At 53.1% G+C, this 25,004-nt stretch overlaps 3 protein-coding genes across 3 annotated transcripts; 1 reads left to right on the top strand and 2 right to left on the bottom strand.

Annotated features, from left to right (window-relative positions):
* Nucleotides 1-255: 255 nt before the first annotated feature.
* Nucleotides 256-5,050, bottom strand: TAX1BP3 (Tax1 (human T-cell leukemia virus type I) binding protein 3). The gene is made up of 4 exons (XM_008568819.1): nt 4,943-5,050; nt 2,046-2,165; nt 1,551-1,628; nt 256-1,265 (listed from the first exon to the last, which is right to left on the bottom strand). Exons 1-4 carry the CDS (start codon nt 4,979-4,981, stop codon nt 1,128-1,130), a joined length of 375 nt encoding a protein of 124 aa, XP_008567041.1. The 5' UTR covers nt 4,982-5,050; the 3' UTR covers nt 256-1,127.
* Nucleotides 5,051-5,180: 130 nt separating this feature from the next.
* Nucleotides 5,181-6,127, top strand: EMC6 (ER membrane protein complex subunit 6). Its single transcript, XM_008568807.1, has 2 exons — nt 5,181-5,365; nt 5,557-6,127. Exon 2 carries the CDS (start codon nt 5,606-5,608, stop codon nt 5,936-5,938), a length of 333 nt encoding a protein of 110 aa, XP_008567029.1. The 5' UTR covers nt 5,181-5,365; nt 5,557-5,605; the 3' UTR covers nt 5,939-6,127.
* A 5,422-nt stretch (nt 6,128-11,549) lies between these two features.
* P2RX5 (purinergic receptor P2X, ligand-gated ion channel, 5) lies at nt 11,550-24,961 on the bottom strand. The gene is made up of 13 exons (XM_008568805.1): nt 24,785-24,961; nt 20,137-20,287; nt 19,411-19,482; nt 19,057-19,132; nt 18,869-18,965; nt 18,506-18,586; nt 18,072-18,210; nt 17,432-17,565; nt 16,826-16,919; nt 16,627-16,692; nt 14,506-14,588; nt 13,404-13,565; nt 11,550-11,906 (listed from the first exon to the last, which is right to left on the bottom strand). Exons 1-13 carry the CDS (start codon nt 24,919-24,921, stop codon nt 11,837-11,839), a joined length of 1,362 nt encoding a protein of 453 aa, XP_008567027.1. The 5' UTR covers nt 24,922-24,961; the 3' UTR covers nt 11,550-11,836.
* Nucleotides 24,962-25,004: the final 43 nt, after the last annotated feature.

The following is a 25,004-nucleotide window of genomic DNA, read 5'->3' as shown; positions in this document are numbered from 1 at the left end:
ATGGCAGTGAAGGTGCTCCCAGACGTTCCCATGGATGTGGCCCTTGCCAAGTACAGCAAGTTTTCACTGAGGCTTCTAAGGCTCCACGTACTCCAGACTTTCTAGGCAGGTGGGCCTGGGAATAGCTGGGCTTTGTTCCAGAGCAGCAGGTGGGGGGCGGGGGGGGTGGGAGAGGCCAGCCATCCTAAAATCCAAAGCTCTCACCCCAGTCTACCCCCATGTATCCCTATGCCATGCCTCAGCAAAGAGCCCTTGTGAATTCCAGCATTGTTTATTGGACACAAGATGTCAGGGTGAGGCAGCATCAGACTGCCACATTTCCACTGTAACCGAAGTAAGGCTGTTCGCTTGCTAAGAGTAGTTGTCCCCAGATATGAATTAATAAGCTAAATTCAAAAGTAAAATTGGCCGTCTCCAAATAGTAAGATAAAAACACTTTGTTATCAAAGTCGTGATTTAAAAGATACAAAAGTTGAACCCACAGGCATAGAGGAAAATGGCAGTCCTGAGAGCTGCCATGAGATGTTGGCCTGGAACTTCATCTAGACCCTGTAAGCAGGCAGACCCTAGGGAGGCCAGCACCCCAGGGGCAGGGGTGATGGGGAGCCAGCTTCCATGGGAGAAACTTATGGTGCCTCCAGCAGGGTCCGTGTCCAGTCCCCCATTGGGCAGTGTGGGGAAAAGCACGGGGCACAGGCACTGTGGAGTTGATGCACAAGGGCAGGGCCAGACCCCGCAGCCAAGGCAGACAGGAAAGGCCGGCCCCACCTGGCACTGCCCAGCTTTGGCAACTCTCAGGAAGTAGTGTTTCTTGCTCACTTGGGTACTGCTGTGACCGGGCAGCAAGGTCTGGGGGCTGAGGCTTATGATCACTGCAGACTGGCTACCACTCAGCTCCAGGCCTTTGTTTCCAGTCCTCAGTGTCCAAGGGAGAGCTGGTCCCAGAACTTAGGACCGGGGGTGGAAAGGGGAAGGAAGTCTGGGTCAGGCCTCTGGGATCGGCTGTTACCCCTCTGAGCTGGGGCTCAGCACTCAGCAGAAGCCAGGACGAGGGGCAGACAGAGCATGGAACTGGTGTCACTGTACAGACAGGTGGGCAGGCACAAGTCGGGGACCATGGCAGTCTGCTAGGACAGCATGGACTGCTGCACAGCCTTCTGCAGCGACTGCCGAGTCACCAGCAGGCGCACTACCTCCTCCGAGCGCTTGGTGAGCCGCTTCCGGGCCTGGTCGTGTGTGACCATGGTCATGTCCCAGCCGTTCACCTGCCCAGGAAGAAAACATGGCCCACCTCAGCTCCACATTATCTGGGATACGGAAGCAGAGGGCTTTGGTGGGCCTGCGTCACCCAAGCAGGCCCCCAACCTGACATCCCTGGGCCATGGCACAAGGAGGAAAAAGAGCCTGCTTCCTCTGGGGGCAATGACAGTGGCTTGCAAAATGGCTTCGGTGAGTCTCTTGCAGCTGGGAGGCATGGGCAGTCCCCCATCCCCATGTGTCTCAGCCCCTCTGGCCCAAACTTTGTTTTCCTCCATGGGGATTCCCGTTACCTGCATTATCTTGTCTCCAATCTGCAGCCCCGCAATTTCAGCAGGGCCTCCTTCAGACACCCGCGTGACATAAATACCCTGGAAAGAGGCAGCCCAGGTCAAGCAATGTGGTCACTGGACTGGCCCCTTATCCACAGAGCAGAGCCCAGCACGGCCCACTCCCAGCCATCCCTGCACCCAGCGCACACAGCAGGTGCTGGCTGTGCTGAGACAGCCAGGGGTAAATGTGGCTGTCCCATGGATGCTCCAGCCCCTGCTGATGGCCGCCTCCTGCTGCTCCTGGGCTCTGTCTGAGCAGGCCTTCCTATGGCTGGGAGGCCCACTCCCACTTCCACCCCTACTTATCCCCACCAGATCATTTCTTGGACCTTCTTAAGAGGGCACTGTCTGAGAGAGATGAGGTCTGCTCCCTCCACACAGGCCCAGGAAGCAGAGATCCACCATCTCAGGCTTCTGTGCCCCTTCGAGAGGTCCCAAGACCCTAGTTGCCCTCACCTTGTCCGTCTTATCTTCCGAGAAAGGATTCTGGGAAGGATCCTGGTCAATTCCACCTCCAATGCTGAAGCCCAGGATTAAGTTCTCACCTTGACGCAGCTTGTGAATTTCAACTCTTTGCTGGCAAAGTAAAAGGCAAGTTGGGGGTAGGTGGGTGGGTGGAGAATGAATCTGGTCTGTGTCCCCAGCAGCACTCTCAGGCTGCTGGGCCAGCTCAGAGCCATGCCAAGGGGGTGGGGCGCAGGGACCTCTGCAGGAATCCAGCTGGTCACGGGTCTAGGAGGCTGGGGGCTGGGACTCAGAACCCAGCGACATTGACCCACCCACACAGCCCTCTGTCCTCAACCTCTCCCCCTTCCCCTGTTAGTATCAGGCACCACATTAATTAACATGCGCTCTAAGCCCCTCTTGGCCCAAAAGCCATGGTGCTGTGGCTGCTGCGAATGGGAAGCCCATCCCCAGGGAGGGACCACCGGAGGGGTCATGCCCTGAAAAGATGCAGGCACCTTGCTCAGGCAGCTCAGACTGCTGAGCCAGCCCTGTCAGGGGCAAGACAGGAGGTGCTCGGGGAAAGTGGAGAAGATCAAACTTGCACAGAAAGGAGAGGAAAGGCTTGCTGGCCAAGGCTTGAAGGTGCCATGGATAAGCATCCGTGAGACCAGAGTGCACAGTGCAAGACACACAATTGGGAGGTGAGATGTGGCTGGAAGTGTGAGGCTAGGGCCAGATCAGGAAGGCTGTGGTATGAAGCCCACGAGACTGGTCCTAGATGGAGGGCAAGGGGGTCTTCCTAAGCCCCAGGCCCTGCTCTTATGTGGTGGAGGAGACAGAATGTTCTAGGGCTCTCCCACCATGCTCTGGGGCTGTGGTCCACAACTGCGCCAGGCTCCTTTCAGAGCCTTCAGCAGGCACCCTCCAGTCACCAGACACTGGGAGCCAGACCCGATCACCCCAAAAGTTGAGAGTTTTAACAGAAAAAAAAAAAAGGTGAGTTGATCTGGATCTGAGGAGGCTTCACAAAGGATCATCAGCACCAGGTCCTGAGGGGGTGACAAGAAGTTTGCCCACATAACCTTGACGCACTAGAGCTCTCAGGAGTTGGGGAGCAGAGCAGGGCATGGTCAGGTTTGATGCTATAATGATCACTCAGGTAGTCAGTAGAGGAACGAGTGTCTCACAGAGGTGTGATGTGGAGGCCAGGGGACATGAGCTACTTGGAAATTGAGGCCAACAGACTTGGGGACAGCTCCTGGGGGAGAGAAGTCAAGAGAAGCACCCTGCCACCTTGCCTGGCTGAACACAACCATCACTCAGATGGGACCCAGGAAGAGGAAAAGCAGGAGTAGGAGTGCCAGGAGCCATCCAGGCATGTGTCCAGAAGGCAGAATGATCTATGGAGCCAGAGTTTGGAGGAGAGGCCGAAATGATTCTCAAAATTCTCAAAATGTTAAATACATGGCAGAGGGCTAGGACTGGGAAGGAAACCTCCCCCACCCCATCCTGAATCCAAGACACAAGAGAGAGACCCACCCACCATGTTCAGGCACACTCCTAATGTTCGAAGTGGGGGCCATGGTCCTACAGCTTTGAGGAAGTCCCGGGGACCAGCCATGACATGAGGGAGGGGGAGCAGGAAGCATGATCCCTGAGGCCCACTGGACCTGAGACCTCACACCGAAAAGTGTGAGCTCCTTCTAAGCCGGCTCCACGTCCTCCAACACATACTTTTTCATCCAGCCCTCCCGGGTCAGAAAAAAAGTACATGTGCTCGGGCTGGAAGACAGGACCTTGTCACTGACTTGCTGGGTGAGGTCAGGCAGGAAGGTGTCTCTCTCTCTGGCTCCTCACCTACACCCCCTTTTTTCCAGCTAAGGAGCAAACCTGGCCTCTTCTTCCTGAAGCAGCTATGGATCTAGAAAAGCCAGGCTGGTGCAGGCAAGGTGAAGTTTAGAACAGCTGTCAGCTGATCCAGCAATGTTTCCCCCTAGCCCAGGCCTGAGCTCCTCTTCACGTGCTTCCTTATCAGGAGCTCTCCAACACACCCAGCTGGGATACCACAGCCAGTCCCCTGGCTCCAAGGCTGGGACTTGCACTTTTCATTGCCTGCCCAGCATACATTTATTCCCATTTTGTGAAACCTCTGGGGAGCTGGGCAGGAGACCAGGGTCTTTCCTGAGAACTTTCTCTATGATTGGGCGTGACCAAACTTCTCTCTGGGACTCAGTTTCCCCACCTCTGCCAAGGGGTTGGCCTCCGGGCGAGGAACCTGGACTTTGCCCCAAGGGCTGGTAATCCAGGGAAAGTTGTGAGAGGGACTGAACCAGTTGTATGATCATTCACTCCGGACCGGGCGTGGGGTGGGTCCGAGGAGCGAGGCTGGAGGGAAGGGGGAAGGGGCTGCTGCGGCAGGCTCCGACCAACCCCACCCCCCAAATCTCCCTCCCCTGGGCGGCGGCGCCGGCTGGAGCGGAGGAAGCACTTCCTCATTCCAGAGGCTGCGACTCATGGACGTCGGGGCCGGCGCCCGCCCCCCCCGGCTGCCCAGCTGGGGACAAGGAGGCCCAAGAAGGGCGCGCATTCCCTGACTCCCACAGCCGGGGCCTTTCTCCTTCGCCCTGCCCGCCCCGGCCCGCTGAAAGGAGTCCACCCCGGGGCGGCAGTGCGCGGGGTCTGGTCTCCGTCTAGGGTCTCGGGAGACTCTTGGACCCCAGCCGTCTCCGTTTCGTAGCTGGGGTGCACTGCGGCTCCACTCCGGCACAGCGGGGCCCGGAGCCCCGGCCGGCGGTTTGCAGGAGCCCCGGGTTCGATGCTCTGTCAACCTGTTTGGGGTGTCAGTTTACCGCTCTGCAAAATGGGGGCAAGCCAAGACGAGAAGGAGCCCGCGCGAGCGTACTCACCACCACGGCCGTGACCGGCTGGCCCGGGATGTAGGACATCTCGACCGCAACCTGGTAACCTCTAGTACCGCTCGGTGAAGCCCGCAGCTACAAGCTCCACGGCCGCGCCCTCTCTGGTTAACAAAGGCCGTCCGGCTCGGCCCGCCCCCTCATGAATAGTTAACAGATCTCCAGCCAATCACCGGCTGGAGCGCTGTTCGGCTTTCGGAAGTCCCAGTGGGTGCGTAGAAAGGCGGAGAGAGGGTGGAGCGTGCCCGGGACTCCCGCAGCGCAGGCGCGGCGGGGAGGGGTCGGGGCGAGGTCTGGGCGCATGCGCAGCCTGCGTCCTCCCAGCAGCCTCCCGCGCAAGATGGCGCCGCAGGACTTTCTCCTCTATCCTGTCTGAGAGAACGCCAGGTGACCGCGTCCCCCGCCGTGTTGCAGGTAACTGGGCAAGCCCGGCCAGGGAATGCAGATGTGCCGCCGCCCCAGGCCCTCGGCCTTCTTGGCGTTTTTCGGAGGTCCGTCCGAGACCTAAGAGTGGTGCCAAGTCTAGGAAGCCCCAGGGGGAGGCGGCGGCGTGAACCCAACTCGCCGAGCCCCGGGTGCCACTTGTAACTTGGTTCTCTCCGCAGCTCCACGTTGTTCGGCGAGAAAGCCAGCGGCTGAGCCCCGGCGGGTGCGATGGCCGCGGTGGTGGCCAAGCGGGAAGGGCCGCCGTTCATCAGCGAGGCCGCCGTGCGGGGCAACGCGGCGGTGCTGGATTACTGCCGGACCTCAGTGTCAGCGCTGTCGGGGGCCACGGCCGGCATCCTCGGCCTCACCGGCCTCTACGGCTTCATCTTTTACCTGCTCGCCTCCATCCTGCTCTCCCTGCTCCTGATTCTCAAGGCGGGAAGGAGGTGGAACAAATATTTTAAGTCACGAAGACCTCTCTTTACAGGAGGCCTCATCGGAGGCCTGTTCACCTACGTCCTGTTCTGGACATTCCTCTACGGCATGGTGCACGTCTACTGAAATGGGGGCAGGGGTCACTTTTTTAACAAACCAGACTGGGAGGACTGTTGCCAGAAATTAACACCGTATAGACTTACTTAGTTTTTAAATCGTTGAATTCGCTGCTTGTTCTGTGACGTTATAAGTAATTTATATCTGAAGACAGAGAGCCTGTAATATCCTTCAGATTAAATGAAGCGTGAGACACTTTGTGGAGTTCTTTCCTACTTTAATGCATAGTTTGCTGTGCGTGTAAAGTCGCCAAGATTTGACTCCTGGAGAGCAGGGACTGGGCCGGGGCCTTTCGCAATTTCCTTGCATTTAACTCCTAGGCCATCAGAGAGGGGCCACTAGGGCCTGAATAAGGAGAGAGCTTAACATCCGAAGAACAGTTTATTAAGGTGTTCCCTGTATACCAGGCATTGTGCCTTGTGCTTTTCACACCCATTATCTCATTTAATTCTAGCAATAATCTTATGGAGTAGATGTTATTGTTAACTCCCCGATGACGAGAGACCTGAGGAACCTCTGTCAAAGGAGGCACAGATAGGAAGAAGCAGAGCCGGGATTCAAATGCAGGTCTCTTAATTTGCTCTTGCTGTATTGGTTGAGTGTACTTTTCACAGCCCAGCATTCCCTGCCACTAACCATTCCAGGCACGAATGGTGTCGTTTCAGTTCCTTTTCAGCTAGTCACAGCTAGCTGCTTTTTCCACAAGAAAAAATAAACTCAAACTATTTTTTTAGAATATGTCTAGTGAAGATTTTTGACATTAGAGCTAAATTTTGGGTTTCTTTAGAGTGTAAACACCTATGTCTAACCAACTGAGCCAACCTGCCACACCTAAACACTTCTATCTTTATGCTAATCCATGATCCTTTCTTGTCAGTAGTTATCTTAGAATAAAATGCATGTTTGAGAAATAAATATTGCATTAGAGTTATAGTAATGAACATGTTACTCGTGGAATTTATAGTCTAACTGGGGAGACCAGCATTACCTAATTTCAGAGATATTGAAATTATGGTAAGTGCTATGAAGAAAATGCATAGGAACCCCAAACCTAGCCCAGGTTAGGGCATGAAGGTCCAGGAAGTCTGCTTTGAGAAAGTAACATTACGTCTGAGACCTGAAGGTTAAATAACAGCCAAATAAAGTGTGGGGAAGGGATTACTTACAAGCAAGAGCCTGTGTGAGGGCCACTGGGCAGGAAGGAATGTAGCCTGTATCTGGAGAGTGAGACACGGGGCCATGAGGTAGACCTGGATGAGGTGGAGGAGAGCCACGGCGGGGTTTGACCTTGGTCCTAAGAGCAAATGGGGGAAGACTTTGGAACTTTTAGGAGAAACATGATCAGAATTGGATTTTTTAAAAAGAATCAGTTTTAGATAGGAAGGGGATCTGAAAGGTTGAATTCAAGTCCTCTTTTCTTTTACAGACCATAGGTGGCCCATGGCCAATAATGGGAATGGATCTGGGACCCAGACCTCCTGAATTCCGTTTTGGGTTCCGGACCGCTTGCTTGCACAGGAAGCCAAGCAGCAGCTGAGGCCACAGCTTTGCCCCCCTCTCCTAGTGACCTCCCAATGAGCCCTTTCTCTGCCCACCACTGAAGAACCTCACATTCATGGTTTGCACACCCAGTCCTCTCTCAGGGCCGTCTCTGAGTGGGATGGGAGGGTTCATTCCTGATGAAGCATAAGGAGGTAGCAGAGGGGGTCCTATTGGAAGAGGAGGATGGAAAAGGATAAGAGAGAAGTGAGCCGATTTACTTAACCATTTTCCTACTGTTGGGCAGTAAGTTTGTTCAAAATATTCACTATTATAAAAAATATCACAATGAATGTCTTCACGTTTATATTGTTTTAAGGGAATTTAGTATCCTAGGGCAGAGGATAGAAACTTGATTCCTAATGCTTTCCAGTGTTTTATCAGATTACACTCAAAAATTACCAGTTTTATCAGTGCTTTCCTAGCCCTTAATTTTATTTGCTCATTTACAGAATTTCCATATTTTCTTTGTGAAATAACAAGGAACATAATATATTGCTTACTGATTGTTTCTTGTGCCTGCCTCTTTTGGTCGCACCTTACATTTTCCCCTAAAACACAGGATAACCATGAAGATATGAAGGGAGGAAAATCAGGACACGTTTAAAATTGACCCCCTTTATTTTATAACCAAATAAAAGTGTCAGAGAATACATATGTTGGGCAGGTACCAAAAATGTCTGCCATCTTTCCACCTTTAATTCTGTTTACTTGCCTAAGGGAAAACAGCTGGCAGAAAGGTGTCATCCTGGAGAGAGCACGCTGGATCCACTGGAGAGTATGCGCTGAGGAAAGCCGCACCACATGGGAGGAGGGGATAGGTTGAAACCAAGTGGAGTCCTTTCCCAGACATGCAAGATGCCATTCCAAGTGGAGTGACTTAGGAACTCTATGGGGCACTGTAGTCCCTAGCTGAGGTGCTCAAAGACTTGAAGTCATGTTCTCCCTTTATGACTGGTTCCCTAGTGGGGCACTGAGAAAGGAAGAACTGATGTGGAGCAGGGGCAAAAAGGTAGCCATGACTGGTCAGTCCTGACCCCAGCATCAGGAATGGAAGGCACCTTGCTTTTTCATGGCTGGTCCCAGAATGTCACGTTGATAGCACCCAGTGTACGAATTTCCCAGCATCATGGTACTCCCAAAGACATGGGATAACTCAATTGCTGGGAAAATAGGAGGTGGACAGATTTAGACCAGGGCCTGAACATAAACAATTCATGTGATCCTGGAACACCAGAACAGAAAGGAGCTCTTGAGAGGCTGGCACTACCATCTTCCTGATGAGCCAGTGCCCAGAAAGAATAGGGCTTTCCCAAGTTTGAAAGGGCTCAAAATCCTCCAGTTCTCCACAATTAAAAGGCAGTTTCTGTAAGATTAATGAGCCCCCCCACTCTTGCACCAAGATTATTCAGAAAAAAGGTGGGAAGCAGAGGGCTGAGCAAAAAGCAAGGGAACATTGGCAGAATGTGCAGCAGTTTAGAGGCTGTAATAGGATCACAGTTTGCTGAGCATGGGGCCCCTGACATGCAGTAGGGAGGCCACCTGGAAAGCTGCACTGGCGTTGAAAAGGTTGAAGACGTCCTCAAAGGAAGTAACATTTAATGGGGCAACACTTACAATTAAAGTCAACTTGATTAAAAGAAAGCCTCACAGGGACTGGCCAGTTAGCTCATTGCTTAGAGTGTGCTGCTGAAACGCCAAGTCAAGGGTTTGGATCCTTGTACCTGCCAGTTGCCCCCCACCAACAACCCCCCCACAAAAAAAGGCTTTATAAAACCCACTGCAGTCACTGCCTTCATCCAGTTCCCAGGTTGCTCCTTCCCATGTCAAATAGTCTCCTTACACATGTGGTGCCCTTACCTGAAAAGCGTCCCCCTGTCACCTAGTTAAGCTGCTACTAACCCTTCAGATTTCAACTTAAGTGTCACTTCCTTGGGGAGACCTCTGGCTACTCTTTGTTGAACTGTCAACACGCCCTATTCGGTCTGTGATGACAAGTGTGATCACTTGATCAATGTTCAACTGCCTGCTAGACTGGAAGCACTGGAGGACACCTGACACATAATAGGTACTCAGTAAATATTTACTGACTGCATGAATAACTGTAGGAATAACTGTTGGAAGACATTTTCATTACAATATAAAATAGTACAACTGTCCCCAGGTTATATGGCTGTTGCCGAAATGAAACTAGACCAATCCTTAAGCAGCCATGACCTCTGCCTTTTTTACGTCCTCCCAAACATAAAAGTAACATGCTAGATTATAAAATCCAAGGGTTTGCTTTAGTGAGGAAGTGAAACACCTAAGTGGATCACCCCGGTTTTTCACTTTCTATTCAGAGAGCAGGTTGGGCTTGTCGACAGATTCCCAGACAACCCAAGGTTAGGGAGCTCCCTGCTCTAGAAGGTCCTGTTCTGGGGACCATGTGCCTCTTCCTCAGGGGATGCCTCACCAGAGGCCTCTGCCAGGCCCCTCTGACAACCCTCTCCGGAGTCCCCGGTGGAAGGAGGCTCACCACCCCCTTCTGGGTGCAGAGGGAACCTCTCCTAAAGAGGATGCTCCCTCCTATCCAGGGAGCTGCCCACACAGCACCTGGGACTTGCTGAGCCAGGACAGCACCTGAGGACTTTTCTGCGCGTAGTTCAGACAACAGTGAGTGGTGACCTCTAGGTTTCTCACTTGGGGTTTCCCCGGGGACTCCTCAGACACATGGGATAGGGAGAAGTGAGCTAGCTGGCTCCCCAAGCCCAGTACTCAAGCGTATTTCACATCCGTCTCTGACAGAGGAGGCTTGTTCTTACACGCAGCCTTCAGGAAAAGGTCATTTCCTGAGTGGATGTGCGAGTAACCAAGTGGATTCTCAGCAAAATAAGGGAGTTTCTTGGAATCAGTAACACTGGTCACACCTGGAGAACATGGCAGGAGGGACGCTTTTCACTTTTCATTCTTCTTGTACCTTTTAAATTTTGAATCATGTAAGTATTACCTAGTCAAAATATTTTAATTTAAATAAGCTGAGCATAATGCTTACTTTGGGGATGGGAGAGGGATCCTCTTGGTCTCAAGGTAACAGGTATATAAATCTGACCTAGAAATTCGCTCCATCCACCAAAGCTGGCACTTTTCCCCCTCAGAACCAGGTTTTTAAATGTTAACACCTCAGGTGTAATTCTCAAACGTTAATCCACAAGATTCACCTCGGAATCCAGTGGAATCCAGGTTCTGATTTAGTAGGATGAGAGAGGGGCCTGAGACTGCATTTCTCACGGGCTCCCGGGAGGCACCGCTGCTGCTTGTCCATGGACCCCGCTTTGAGTAGCAAAGCTCTACAGAGCCTGAGGGCAGGACCGGGAGGGTTCTAGGGTTCCGCAGGGCAGGGTGGGAATGGAGGGGGTACGGTGGGGGCAGGAGCGAGGGGAATGAGGGCTCCCTAATAGTGTGGGGTCCCTAACAACTGTCTCACCTGCTGAGTGCGCACCATCCTTCATCTAATTAGCACTTCAGACCAAGCCTCTGAGGAGAAAGGAAGGGAAGCCAGGCAGGGACACCCAGCCCCACAGACCAGCCAGAGCCAAACCACATGGGCAAATGCATCTCCCAGCTGGGCAAGCCGGTATTCCCAGAGCTTCCCAAGGCTGATGGGTCAAAATCGAGCAGAGGCCTCCCTGCCTCCCCTTCTCCATCTTAGGAGCTCTTGGAGTTGGCCTCTCTCCTTAAGAGCCAGCCACCTCCTGACTGGTCCAGTCCTTTCCTGGTAGCCTCCTTGGCCACCTTTTAATGTTATCCCTGGGGTCAAGGCCAAATGTCCCCTTGGATGTTGTCCAAGGGCTTTCTCTAAGCAGCCATCACTCTCTAGAGGGATTTGTAAAAGTCTCAGCTAGTGGCTGGAGAAAGGCTGGAGGGGCTGGGCCTGGCTGTGATGCCTCTGTTGGCTTTGGAGGGAGTACATGTGTGGCCCCTCCAAAAGGACAGGTCAGTGTCTCACATAAGCATCTCCTGGATAGGGCCCAGCATGCAGCATGCATCAATAAATATTTACTGCATGTATGAATGAATTAATGAATGAATGTCCAACCAGTTCACAGAAAAAATAAAAACACTTTGTTCCACTCAGGCCTCTGGCCTGCCCCTGTCCCCTGGGCACCTGCTCCAGGGCCTCCTCCTCTAGATTCTGGCCACTGGGAGACTCCCTTCCTACACAGCAAAAGGTCCATAGCAAGATCCCAAAGTGCAGGAGAGATGGCTGTGCCTGGAAGCCCCTGTCCATGCAGGCACAAAGACTCCTCTCATCAGTTCAGAGCTGTTGATGGTTCTGGCCCCAACATCTTCACTCTTTACCAAATGTGCTCTCGGCCAACAGTCTGGCTACGTCTCCACGGTCTGCAGGGTCTGCAGCTGCTCTGCATTCACCTTCGCATTCCTCAGGTGGCTAGACCTGTGTGCAGGAGGGGGCACACACAGAGGGCAAAGAGGGCAGTCAGGAACCCTGTGGATGGAGCCAGCCTCCCAAAAGGCAGATACACGCAGCAACCTCTCACTGGCAGCACTGCAGGCAGTCATGGCATCCAGACAGATGGGCACTCTGTCGGGGTCCCTAGCTGCAACCCAAACACATGCAGATGCTCAGGCTGAGGCCTCGGGAGCCACCCCAGCAATGAACAGCAGAAACTGAGGTAGCAGCCAGAACCCAGATGCATGAGCACAGAGCCTCTCGCAGCAACAGGCAAGGATCAGCCAAGACAAGCAAGGCGGCCATTCTGTCCCCTTGCAGGGTATGCAGTTCAGGTGAGCACCCAGGAAGTGACAATCAGCTCAGGGAGCACCTGGAGGGCTGCTGGGCTCAGGCCAGGGCCGTCCCCATCCGGATGCCCTAGCGTCCATTGCCTCCTTGCCCCGATGCTGCAGCCCCCAGCCTCTCTTTCTCTCCTCATTCCTTCCCTGCCCAGGCCCAGCTCCCCACCATAGGCTGCCAATCCCTGCATCAACAAGGAATAAAAGCTGGGGGCTGGAGGAAATGCCATCCCAGGTCAGTGAAAACCCTGGGATGTGTTTTACAAGAGGGGAGTCACAGAACCCTAGCCTGACTAAGCAGGAGGGGGCCTTGTGTTCTGGGATAAAAAAAGAAAACTAAGGCCTAGAAAGGGCCACGCACCTGCTCGAGGGCACACAGTGAGGCAGAAGCAGAGCAGGCCTCCTGACTCAGCCCAGGCTCCCTCCCCACAGCGGGCTGAGGCCACATCTGCAGAAAAGGCCAGGCTGCCCCAGATCTTCTGGGCCCCAGAGAAGGGCCTCCAGAGGGCCAACTGGCAGCACAGCCACCACCACCCTGGGGCTGGGGCAGCTCCAGAATATCCACACAGAAGAGGGACTTAGGAGAGTAATCTGATGGGAGGAGGGGGAATGAGGGGTTTGATAAAGAATATCTCAACGGAGAAGAACTGGATTCTAGAAACACTGCCTGGATTCAAATCCCAGCTCTGCTATTTATTAGCTGTGTGACTTCAGCAAGTTACCTAACCTTTCTGTGCCTTGGTTCCCTCATTAGTAAAAAAGAGAATATCGGTTTCTACCTCATTAAGTTGCTTAAATGAATTGATATAAACAAAGAGCTCAGAGGAGCACCGGGCAGAGTAAGCGCTGTGCAGTCAGGACGCTGGGAGAGCAGAGCAGAGCAGGCGCACTGGTCTGCACCTATCCAGTGGGCTGCCAGAGCCAGTGGGGACCATGTGCAGGGAGGGGCTAAAGCACCACCAACGTCCCCTCCCCCCAGGGTCTAACTTAGATGAACTCTCCTGGGTCCTGGACGTCCTGCCCAGTGGCCAGGTCACCCCAGAACAGAATGGCCCGCCGGAGCCACGGGATGTGAGGTACCTAAGTGGCCCACCTCTCTGCAGGACCCAGTTCTCAGGCTCTCTGCCTGGCAGCCCCTCACCTGGCAGGCTTGAGGAGCTGCGGGCACAAACAGCCATTCCCCTTCCAGCTGCTGCTTCCGTGCTGCGCCTCGGGCTGCTCCGGCAGTCCTGGCCCCGACTCGGGCTGCTCTGGCAGCCCCAATCCTGACTCTTCGGCCTCCAGGGCCCTGTTGTCTCGGCCCCTGGGCAGGACACGATCTGTTAACCTGGAATGTCCTGGCAGTGTACCTGCCCAGGAGACTGGTGGCAAAGGCCCTGAAGAACCACTGGCCCTGCAGGACACCACCCTCCTTCCTCCATCGGCTCAGTCTGGGCCAGGGGCTGTAAATCAGGGCCCAGTCTGGGGCCAGGGTCGGGGCTCAGGGCACGGCCTATAACCCAGGGCCGGAGTCCAGGCTGCGGCTGGAGTTCAATCAAGGCAAATGACGCAGGCGGACCCTGCACCTGCTGTCCCATGTTGTGGTGGGGCTGCAGGAGCACAGAGGTGCCTGTCCCAATTCCCCGTTCTGATCCCAGCTCCTCTGGAAAGCCTTCCCAAGCTCCAGGGCCACAGCCCCTTGCCCCTTCCTGTCTGCCCTGAGGCATCAGGACTCCACTCATACTGTGCTCTGCTACTCTGAAAACACACACACACACACACACACACACACACACTCTCATCACCACCACCACCACCAAGCCCACAGCCCAAAAGACCCTGGAAAGAGGCCCCTGTAGTGGGGGAAAAAAATCAGTTTTTTCCTTCCCTTACCAGCTTCCCCCAACCCTAGCTCACAGGACCACCAAGTCCAAGAATCCTGAAATTTAAGTGCTGAGAGGCACTACATGTAAACCAACTCTCTCATCTCGCAGAGAAACTGAGGCCCAAGGAGTCCTGGGATGTGCCCAAAACCACATGGCAAGACAGTGGCAGAGCCTGTGAACCAGGTCTCCTGTCCTGCGGCCTGTGGTGGCCTTTTGTTCCAGCCTGCAGAGCATGTATCCAGAACATTCCACCTCCCAGACCCTTCAGCCCCTGCCTCCATCCCCCGAATGCCAATATCAAGCCAGGGTAAAGGTTCAAAGCCAGGGAGAGGCTCCGCAGGGTTCCCCTCGGGCTGCGGGGGAGGAAGTATAACTGACCTCACTTCCTCGTATTTCTTGTCACGGTAAAACTCCCTCTTTTTGATGAGGTAGAGGAGTACCAGGTCGCAGAAGAAAGCCCCCTGCAAAAGAGTTAGGGTCCCTGACTCCGAATCCTAGACTACCGGAGAGCGCCCAGCCACTTGACACCCTGCATACCGTTTGGTCTTGCAACAACCCATGAGGGATTTGTCCCCATTTGATAGATGAAGAAACTGGGCTCAGAAAGGGATGCCTCTGTCCAAGGCCACAAAGCTGGTCCACAGTAGAGCCAAAGTCAGACTGGAGCTCCAGTGACCCCACAGGCCAAGTGCCCCCCGCACTACCCTGGCCCCATCCAGTCACCCGTTCAGCACCCACCACATGCCAGGGATCACACTGGGGTACAGGCAGGATTAAGACAACAGAGACCTGGGGCCTCTCCTGCTGGTGCAGGAGACAAATGTGAGAATCATGACACAGAGTGATGTGGCCTATAGCTGGGAGAGGGACAGGAGCTGGGGGAAGACAGGACTTTACTCAGTCTGGGGAGGGATATCCAGGCTGAGTCTTGAGGGCTGAATAGGAGTTTATACAAGGCAAAGAAGCCTGGGAAGGGCATTACAGAGGGAGGAACAAGCTTGTCATGCCCAGGAAATGCCACGGGGCCTGCAGGAGAAGAGACACTTCTGCGGAGGTGTTTTCAGGCATTGACACCAATCCTTCAGCTGAGGAGGAGGCACTACAGTGAGGATGACGGCCCTGTGGTCACATCGACTGGTAGTTTGTGTGAGACGGGCTGGAGGGGGTCTGAACCTAACCAACGAGGGTGCTACAGCGGTGGTCGAGGAAAGACAATGAAGCCTGAGCTATCCCAGCTCAGAGGGGCTCACACCTGAGCACAGGCACTTTGGCCCACAGCACGTCTTGCAAATGCCCGTCTCCTCCAGCAGAGGGCGACTCCACCCACAGCACAGCGTTAGGGGCAGTCCCTGAATGGCTGAGGAAGAGGGTGGAGGTGGGGCGGGGGTGGATGGATGGGCCAACAGGTGAACCTGGTCCTCTGACCCTGGGCACTGCACACCTTCTTTCCCCAGATGCCCTGTGCTCTGATTTTACCCACATCATCCGAAGGAGATGACTGACGGTGGGCCCCTCTCTAAGAAAGTTACATACACAATCATCCGGGGTTCCCCAACAATGATTGTTCGTAGTTAGGAGGAATCCATTCAGGACTCGCTTTTTCGACCGCCTCTCAGGAGCATGGCCTCTTTGAGTCCTGCTACAGGACACACTTTTCCCGGCCTCACCAGAAAGTCAATCCTAGGTCCTGATGGATCCTCCAATGGGGCTGTTTTGGCTGCCCAGGCAGAGGAATGAGGGAAGAGGCTGCCAGAAACCTTACAAAGGACTTGCTGGGACGAGCCGCCCGCTGAAGATTCCCATGTCTTCGGAAAACTTCCAGAAGTACAAAGGGGCATTACAGAGATTCAGAGCGAACCTGTCCCTGCCCTCCAGCCGCTACTTCCCCTGTCAGCCCATCTCGGCCCGGCTGAAGGGCCCCCACTAAGGAAGGATTACAGGACTGTCTTCCCTGCCTCTCATCCTTTTACCCAGTGGTTCTCAGTCAGGGTCGATTTTGCTTCCCAGGAGACATTTTTGGGCATCACACCTGTATGGCAGGGTGTCAATGGCATCCAGTGAGTAGAGGCTGGGGATGCTCTCAAACACCCTACAATGCACAGGACAGCCCCCTCAACAAAGGATTACCAGACCCAAAATGTCAACAGTGCCGAGGCTGAGAAATCCTGTATATACCCTTATCCTGCCTCTGTTAGCAGAAGTGGAAATGGAGACTTTAGAAGTTCAGGGGCTGACTTAGGATCCCAGAGAAATCCAAACCTGCCCACCAGAGCTACAGGCACATGCCTCTCTGGCTCTGGAAAGAGAAACTCAGGCCGTCACTGCCACCTGGGGGCAGCTGGCAGGGCCTGAAATCCCAGAAAGCCCTCTTTACCCACATCCTCTCACCAGCTCTCATTCTTTCTGAGAGGACATGTTCCTCCTGCAGTTACCCCCTCCCTGCCAGTGCTGCTGCCAGTGAGAGAGCAGGAAGTGGGGAGGGAGGGGAGAGGTACTCACAGCACCCATGAGCGCCACCCCAGAGCCCACACTGACGATTGTGGGGATGATGTTGAACTTCCCTGCCTGAAAGATAGAGACAAGGTACAGTGAGCAAGGCAGGGTGGGCAACAGGATCCCCAGGGACTCTCCCAACACCCTCCAGCCCACCCCACCCCAGCCTTGCCCTGCCTCAGAATGGGAGAACCACCCCACACACCTTGCCATTCACCATCACATCAAAGCGGATCCCATAGGCTTTTATCAGGGTGCGGAACTCCACCCCGGCTGCATCTCGGTAATATTTGGCAAACCTGGGGAGACAGGGCCCAAGGGAAGCCTAAGCCTGCCTACGCCTTCCCTCTTCGGCAGAACAGTCTTGGCTGCTTTGGGGACTTATAAGCACTCTCAGGACCCTGACTCTCAGCAGCCCCAGGAGAGGATACAGACCCTTTTACTGAGCCAAGTACAAAGACTCATCCAGATCTCTGAAAACTCTGCCAGACATTCCCCAAGGGACAAGGGATTTCCCTCTATAGTGGGCCAATCCTTGGGCTACCAAATCACTGATGGAATTGACCCAGCAGAGAAGCCAAGCCTCGGCTTTATGGCGAGAACCGGGTAAGAACAGACACTCTTCTCTCCCAGCGGCACTCACCGCTGCTGTCTCTGGCTGCTCTGCTGGGACCCACGCCTGTCCTCAGCCATCTCTCCCTACACCTCCCACCCTGACACCTACCACCAGGAAGGAGTGTCATACTGCTGGCACCTACGGTAGGACACAAACCATGGTCAGGGTCACAAGGTGGCACAAGGCAGCAGTTACCTGAAGTTGTATCCAGAGGAGACAGACTCTTCAAGTTTGTTGTCCAGACGGGTAAAAGAATAGTGAGGGTTGCATTCAGAGGCCGCTTTATCAAGATCACAGTTCCATTCAATATGAACTCCTATCACACCACCCTTGATGAAAGAGAGACAAAGGTCAGTACACAGAGCTTTCTAGAGATGGACAGAGTCACAGACCGGCCCTCCATGAGAGCTGGATGAGACGGAGGAAGCTCTCAGGCAAGAGTCGCCCTGCTGGCCTGCCTTTCCAGGAGCTCCTAGCTCCACCTCTGGTGCGGCTGAGAAAACTGCGTGCCCACCCCAGCATCATCTCCTCCACTCTTCAGGAGAGGAGGGAGCTGCCCAGAGTGAGCACCTTTCATGCACAGGCCTGGATGTGCCAATGGGCTCTTTCTGGCTCAATTGCAGCCAATGACCCAAGGACTAAGAACTACACAGCAGGTGCCAAGTCTGTCCCTCACTGAATGCCTGTGGTTTGAGCACTGGCATAGCCAGTTCTGAAAACTCTAAGTCCTTGGGGGCACGCGACTATGCAGGGCCACCCCCCTCCTCACTGCTGCAGAGCCCAGGCCAGAGCCCCCAGCCCACCAGGGAGGGCTCCCTGAGCACACAGCACCCACCTTCACAGCTATATCCTGGAAGTTGCTCCCAGCCCAGCGGACCACGGACCCCAGTCGGAAGATGGGGCAGTAGTGGTTCTTAGGGCCAAAGCGGCAGGATTTCAGGAAAGCCATGTTCTTGCTTTCCAGCACATTGGTCCTGGAGGGAGGCCATGAACAGCCAGTGAAATGAGGGTGACACTCGCTGTTCCCGGGCCTGACTCAGGCGTCACTGGGCCCTTTACCCAACCTGAGTCCTGACCACCACTTCCCGCAACTAACATCTTGCTCCAGCCAATAGAGCCCCACGCCCACAGCAGGGAGAAGAGGTGCCCCAGCATCGCCCAGCGGTTCATTCCCATACACATGCGCAGCACGCACATCGGCCATGCACAGCCACAGGAGGGCCAGCCGAGGGCCCATCCCTGGGTCTCCAGTAGCCAAGCCCCACATACTTGGAGAAGTTGAATCTGGGGAAACGAATGAAGTTCTTTATGTAAATGGTGAAGTCTTCAGCGTCCCTCAGAAGTGGCTTCCTGAAAACCAATCCCAGAGAGCCTGTCCAGGAGGCCCTGCCCTGCCCCCTACACGCCTCCCCCAGGCCTGTGGCAAGGCTGAGGCCTGTTCTCTGGGCCCGCAGGAGCCCTTGCCAAGGACAGTGAATTTGCTCCCGCGGGGTGGTCCCCAGGCCTCTCTGGAATGTTCTGACTTCTCCCTGAGAATGAGATTCCCAGAGAAGCCATATTTTTGCCCTCAAGCTGGGACACACTGCACAAGACTAGGTAACTCCTCAGGGTCCCAAAGCTGCAGCCACTCACGCTGGCCTGGATTTTGTTTCTACTGGGCACCAGGCGAAGATCTCACAGGTGCCCCTGGACAGATTCCCTGCCCACAGGCAGCGGCCAGTCTTCACACCTGCAGGGGTGGGACAGGGACAATACCAGGAGCCTCCCAGCTCCAAGTCTCCCTTCAGCCCCCTCCAGCCCTAGCCATTCCAGGCCCTCACCATTTCCAGCTATAACAGCTTCCCCAGGGTGGCAGTCGCTGTCCCTAGAGCACATGCCATCAGGAATGTCTTCACTCTGCCAGGAGAGAAAGGGCACCTGGGTGAGGAAATTTCCCCCAGCTCAGAACCAGGTCTCACCCCAGGGGTTAGAACAGGGGTTCTTCCCCAACCTGGGGCCACATGCCCTGTGAGAACTTGCTTCTCCCCCAAACAATGCAGGTACCGTGCACGGGTGCACGCAGCCTCCCAGGACCCTTAGAGCAGATAGGGACCCCTGCCTCAGAAAAGGGGTTGACTCCAGCCACTGCTGGTGACTCTCCCACCCCCTCCCCAGATCCCTGTGCCAAATCAAACCTCAGCACAGGTGTCCTGTCGCTGGTTGGGGGTCATGATCAAGTTGGTAACAACGAAGAAGACATTCTCTCCCTGAGGAAATAGAGAGGGGATGAGGAACCTCCTTTTGCCCTCTTGGGGACCCCCCTTCCCAGAGCTGCTTGGCAGGGGGTGGGGCCTCTACATGGGTGTTGGGGACAATGGGGCCACAAAATTGGTGGACTCCGCCATCTGCCCACTGAGCCCACAGTCTCTGAGTAGATGTCCTTTGATAGGTCTCTTCCAGGCCCACAAACCCACCCCATGAGTTCCTACTCTGACCTTAGTCCCTGGGATCCAAGCCCAAATCTGGCAGAAGGGGCAGCAATAGGGCTGTCCCAGCCCTGGCCCAGGCCAATTATGAACAGGCTGGGGAGCAATTCCCAGGGGCAATGGCATATAAATGAGGGGTTCTCTGTCCCAGGCCACCTGGCTGACAATGATCTGAAATTCTCTGGGCCCCATTTGGTCTTAACAGACTCAGAGATAGTTGGGAAGAGAGATCATGCACGGCACAGTCAAGGAGGGCAAGGGTGTGGTGCAGAGGGGTAGGATCTGATAGGATCTCTATCTGCAAACCTTGGCAGGCTTCCTGGGCCAAGGAAGACAATGGATGGAGGTTCCTGGGTACCTAAGCAGCTTCCCATGTGACCCACCGTGAGCCAGGCCCTGCCAGCATGGGCCCCAGTGCTAGGAGGGGGCTCAGACCTGGGATGGGATGACGTAGTCGGCGACATCCCAGAGCCGCTCCCCAAGCTCTGAGGTGTTGGTGAAGGCCACACCCTTGACTTTGGTAATAATAGCACTCTGCAGGGAGGTGTCGACCTCTTGGTAACCCTTCTTCACCAGGAATACCCATCTGTGGGAAGGCAGCCAGCAGGAAGGCATCAGCCACGTTGCTGCCTTCAGAGAAGTTTCCCCAGGCCCAGGGTGGGGTGAGAGTCACAGCAAGTCCTAAGGGGGTGGGGCAGGGTCGAGGCTCCACCCAATCCATCAGCTCCTGGCCAGGGGTCACAGCTCCCACTATTGCCTGAAATCCAGCCCTTCCAGCAACAGAGGTGACATGCAACGCCATGGGCAGGGGCTCTAATGAGACAAAGACCACAGCTTTCAGGAGCTGAGTCCCAGAAGTTGGACAAGCCTAGGCTGAAACTGGCTCAGCCACATACTTCTATGTGACCCAAGCAAGCCAATTACCTCTAAGAGCCTTGGTTTCCCATATGTATCGTGGAGAAAACAGAACCTCCCTCCAGGGGTTGTGGGATGATTAAATGAGGTGGTGCAAGACCTGAGACTAATGAGGAGACCTCAGACAAACCCCAACTGAGAGGCATTCTACAAAATAAGAGTACAAAATCCTGCATTCTTTGATACCAGAAACAGAAGCAACAAAACAAAAAGTAGGTAAGTTGCACTTCCTCAAAATGAAAAACTTCCGTGCAAAGGACAGTATCAAGCAAGTGAAAAGGCAGCCTAGAGAGTGGGAGACAACGTTAGCAAATCAAATATCTGACAAGGTTCTAGTGTCCACATTATGTAAAGAACTCTTATAATTCAACAATACAGACAACAAATAACCCAATTTAAAAATGGGCCAAGAACTTCAACACACATTCCTCCAAAAAAAGATATACGAATGGCCGATAAGCACATGAAATGACGCTTAACGACATGTCATTAAGGAAATGCAAATCAAAACCACAACGAGATATCACTTCGCACTCATGAGGATGGCTATAATAATTTTTTTTTTAAAAAGCTGAAAATAACACATGTTGCTGAGGATGTGGTGAAATTAGAACCTTTGTGCATTGCTGATGGGAATGTCAAATGACGTAGCTGCTGTGGAAAACAGTTTGGCAGCTCCTCAAAAGGTTAAAGATAGAGTTACCAAATGAACCAGAAATTCTGCTCCTAAGTGTATACCCAAGAGGACTGAAGACATATGTCCACAAGAAAACTTGTACATGAATGTTCTTAGCAGCGTTATTCACAAGAGGCAAAAAGTGGAAACAATCCAAATGTCCATCAACTGATGAATGGATAAACGAAAGGCAGCATATCCATACAATAGGATATTATTCAGCCATAAAAAGGAATGAGGTTCTGACACGTGCTACGACGTGGATGAACTTTGAAACCATTATGCAAAGTGAAAGATCCTAGACAAAAAAGGCCAAATATTACATGATTCCATTTATAAGAAATGTACAGAATAGGAAAATCCATACAGACAAAAAGTAGATTAGTGGTTGCCAGGGAACGGGGGTAGCGAGAATTGCAATCGACTGGTAATAGATAGAGGTTTCTTTTCTGGGTGATGGAAATGTTCTAGAATTAGACAGTGGTAATGGTTATACAACATTGCAAATGTACTAAAAAGCACGGAATTGTATTTTTTTTTCTTTTTTTCTTTTTGTTGTCTGGCTGGTATGGGGATCTGAATCCATGATGAACTGTCCAATTTTAAATGGTTAGAATAGTGAATTATACGCTATGTGAATTTTACCTCAATTAGAAACTGGGGGGAAAAAACTTCAAAAAATGTCAATGTCATGAAATACAAAGAAAGATTCAGAAACAATTCCAAATTAAAGGAGACTAAGAAGACATGACAACTGGCTGGCTGGTTAGCTCGTTTGATTAGAGCATGGTGTTATAACATCAAGGTCAAGGGTTTGGATCCCTGCACCAGCCAGCTGCCAAAAAAAAAAAGAAAAAAAGACAAGAAAACTGAATGCAAGGCATGATTTCAGGTTTCCTTTTGCTACAATGGTAATGATTGGGACAATTTTAAAAAGGTCCATAGGCTGGATAGTATTGTTTAGTGTTACTTTCCTAGTTTTTAAACTTGTACTTGGTTAGGGCCGGCCCGGTGGCGCACTGCTATAGTGCGCCGCTTGAGAAGCGCGGCAGCGCTCCCGCCGAGGGTTCGGATCCCACATACAGACCGGTTCCCGCTCACTGGCTGAGCGAGGCGCGGGGGCAACACCGAGGGTTGCGATCCCGTTGCTGGTCCCGCTCCGGTACGGGGGCGACACTGAGAGTTGTGATCCGTTGCCGGACACGGAAAAAAAAAAAAAAAAAAAAAAAAAAAAAAAAAAAAAAAAAAAAAAAAAAAAAAAAAAAAAAAAAAAAAAAAAAAAAAAAAAAAAAAAAAAAAAAAAAAAAAAAAAAAAAAAAAAAAAAAAAAAGATAAACTTGTACTTGGTTAAATAAGATAATTCCTGCTCTCCCCGCCATGCGAGGACACAGCGAGGAGGAGGCCATCTGCAAGCCAAGAAGAGAGCCCTCATCACAACCAGACCACACTGGCACCCTGATCTCAGATTTCCAGCCTCTAGAACTGTGAAAAATAAATTTCTGATGTTTAAGCCAAAAAAAAAAAAAACAAAAAAAAAAGTATGTGGAAAAAATAGAATTAAAAGTTAAAGAAAGAGAGACAGAATTCCTTGTTTTCAAGAAATGTACACTGAAGTATTAAGGAGAGAAAGGACATCTCGTCTGCAATCTACTCTTAAACAGTTCAGGAAAAATTGCGTACACAGACACACACACACACACACACACACAGAGGTACCTCAAAAAGTTCATGGAAAGATTCGCATTAACTTTTAATTCTATTTTTTCCACATACTTTTTTTTTTGAAGTAGCCTCGTATACATACACACACAGAGAAAGGGAAAAGGACAACACAAATGATAAACTTAACATTTGGGGAATCTAGGTGAAGTGCATTCAGCAACTTTTCTGTAAGCCTAAAATCATGTCAAAACAAAACAAAAAAAAATTTTTTTGTTCCTCTGGAGAAAAAAGATATTTCTTTTTAAGAGACAGCACATGTAAATTACTTAGCACAGTGAGTGCCTGCACAGAGGAAGCACTCAGTAAACACAACTCATCAACATACTGTTGATGTTGCTGTTAATGTTAGAGATTGTCCAAGTTAACCCCCCTTGGTAAAACTGAAGCTCAAGACAGCAGGAAGTTTCCTGCCTGGGGTATACAGGAAGTGTGTGGAATGCCCTGCACCTCTCAGGGTGCCAGCAGGTTTCTCTGAATAGCAGGTGCCATCCAAGTTGTGCAGGCAGAGCTGGGACGCCCTGGGCTCTAGACTGTCATGTCTCCGAGGAACTCTGAGAGGGCTATAACCCTCGAGCCAAATGGCCACTTTAGTAGGGACATGCTGGGCCTGCCTGGACAGAAACATTAGGCAAACTTCATTCATTCATTCACTCATTCATTTCACCCCATGGCATCCCCAGACTGGTGGGGAGTCAGACATAGGCATTAAGCAAATGAACCCCCAAATAAGCTATAATTACACTGTGGGAATGCCAAAGAGGCAACGAGAGGGAGTTATTCCAGAACCAGAATAACCAGAACCCAGGTCTGGAGGATCAGTGGGTGTTAACCACGTAAAGGAGGAAAAGTGTGCCTAGCCGAGAAACAGCATATACACAGGCCCTCAGGTGAGAGATGGCCAAGTGTCTCGGGATGAAGCTCAGGGAATGCTGAGTGCTTGGCCTCCAGGAAGGAGCAAGGCAGGGTCAGGGCCGCCCTTCCAGGAGGAAATAGGAGGAACTCAACAGCATTTACTGAATGAGTAAAAGAACACACATCCCAGTTGTTTGGGCTACTTCATCCCTCCGCCTGTCCCTCCCCCTTCCCACCCCCACCCCCCCAGGAGTGAGGGCTCTGAACAGTGCCTGGCTGAGCAACCCCAATGAACTGCCCCCTCAGCTGGTGGTGCCAGCTCCTACCAGGATGGGGACAGGGGAGGGGGATGGTCAGGCTGGTGCGGGGGTAAAGGCCTCTGGGCAGGACCCCCCCCCGCTGGAAACCAAAGAGGCTGGCGGTGGGTGGGGTGACTTAACCGGAAGGGAGTTCGAGTACATGCCAGGCTGGTGAGTTGCCCCAGTCCCAAGTATGGCACTGACGCTCAGTGATTATAAATACCCTGCCTGGCGCCTGGGCCAGCTGCCAGGCAGGGCCCCTGGGACGACAGCTGCCACCCAGCCCCCTGCATCCCTGCCCACTTCTCATGGCCCCAACACTGGGGCTGCGGCGCTAGGGGAAGGAGCTGCCTGTGGAAAACCTCATAAATCAAGGAACCCAGAAGCTCCTGTCCACATCATATCACCTCCAGAGCTGATAGGGGAGTAGAGGGCTCCCTCCCCACCCGCCACCCTTACACCAAGGACGGCCCCCTCCCCAAGCAGAATCACAGACCCCTACTCCAGGGGAATCTAGGTCCACACGTGCAAATTCCAGGACCCTGGAGAAGGGCACGGCTGCGGGCAGCTGCCCTCCCCACCCCTCCCCCACCTTCCCGACAGTCCCCCGAGAACTCACACGAGCAGGTAGGTCAGGATGGAGATTTGCAGCAGCCGGTAGAGCAGGCCCACCTTCTTGTTCTTGGCGATGACAAACTTCTCGGTCTTGTAGTCGAACATGGACAGGCAGAGCCCCTTCCAGCCCGCCTGCCCCATGCTGCCGTGCCGCCTGGGACGGCCGAGCGACCCGTCGCACGTGCGCCGCGCCGGAAGCCGCTGCCTCCCCGGGCGGGACGTCG

The sequence above is a fragment of the Galeopterus variegatus genome, unplaced genomic scaffold, assembly GCF_000696425.1.
Source record: "Galeopterus variegatus unplaced genomic scaffold, G_variegatus-3.0.2 Scaffold25, whole genome shotgun sequence".
In the NCBI taxonomy this organism is placed as follows: Eukaryota; Metazoa; Chordata; class Mammalia; order Dermoptera; family Cynocephalidae; genus Galeopterus; species Galeopterus variegatus.
Note: the sequence above shows the minus strand (reverse complement) of the source record. Positions and strands in the feature narration are given on the sequence as shown.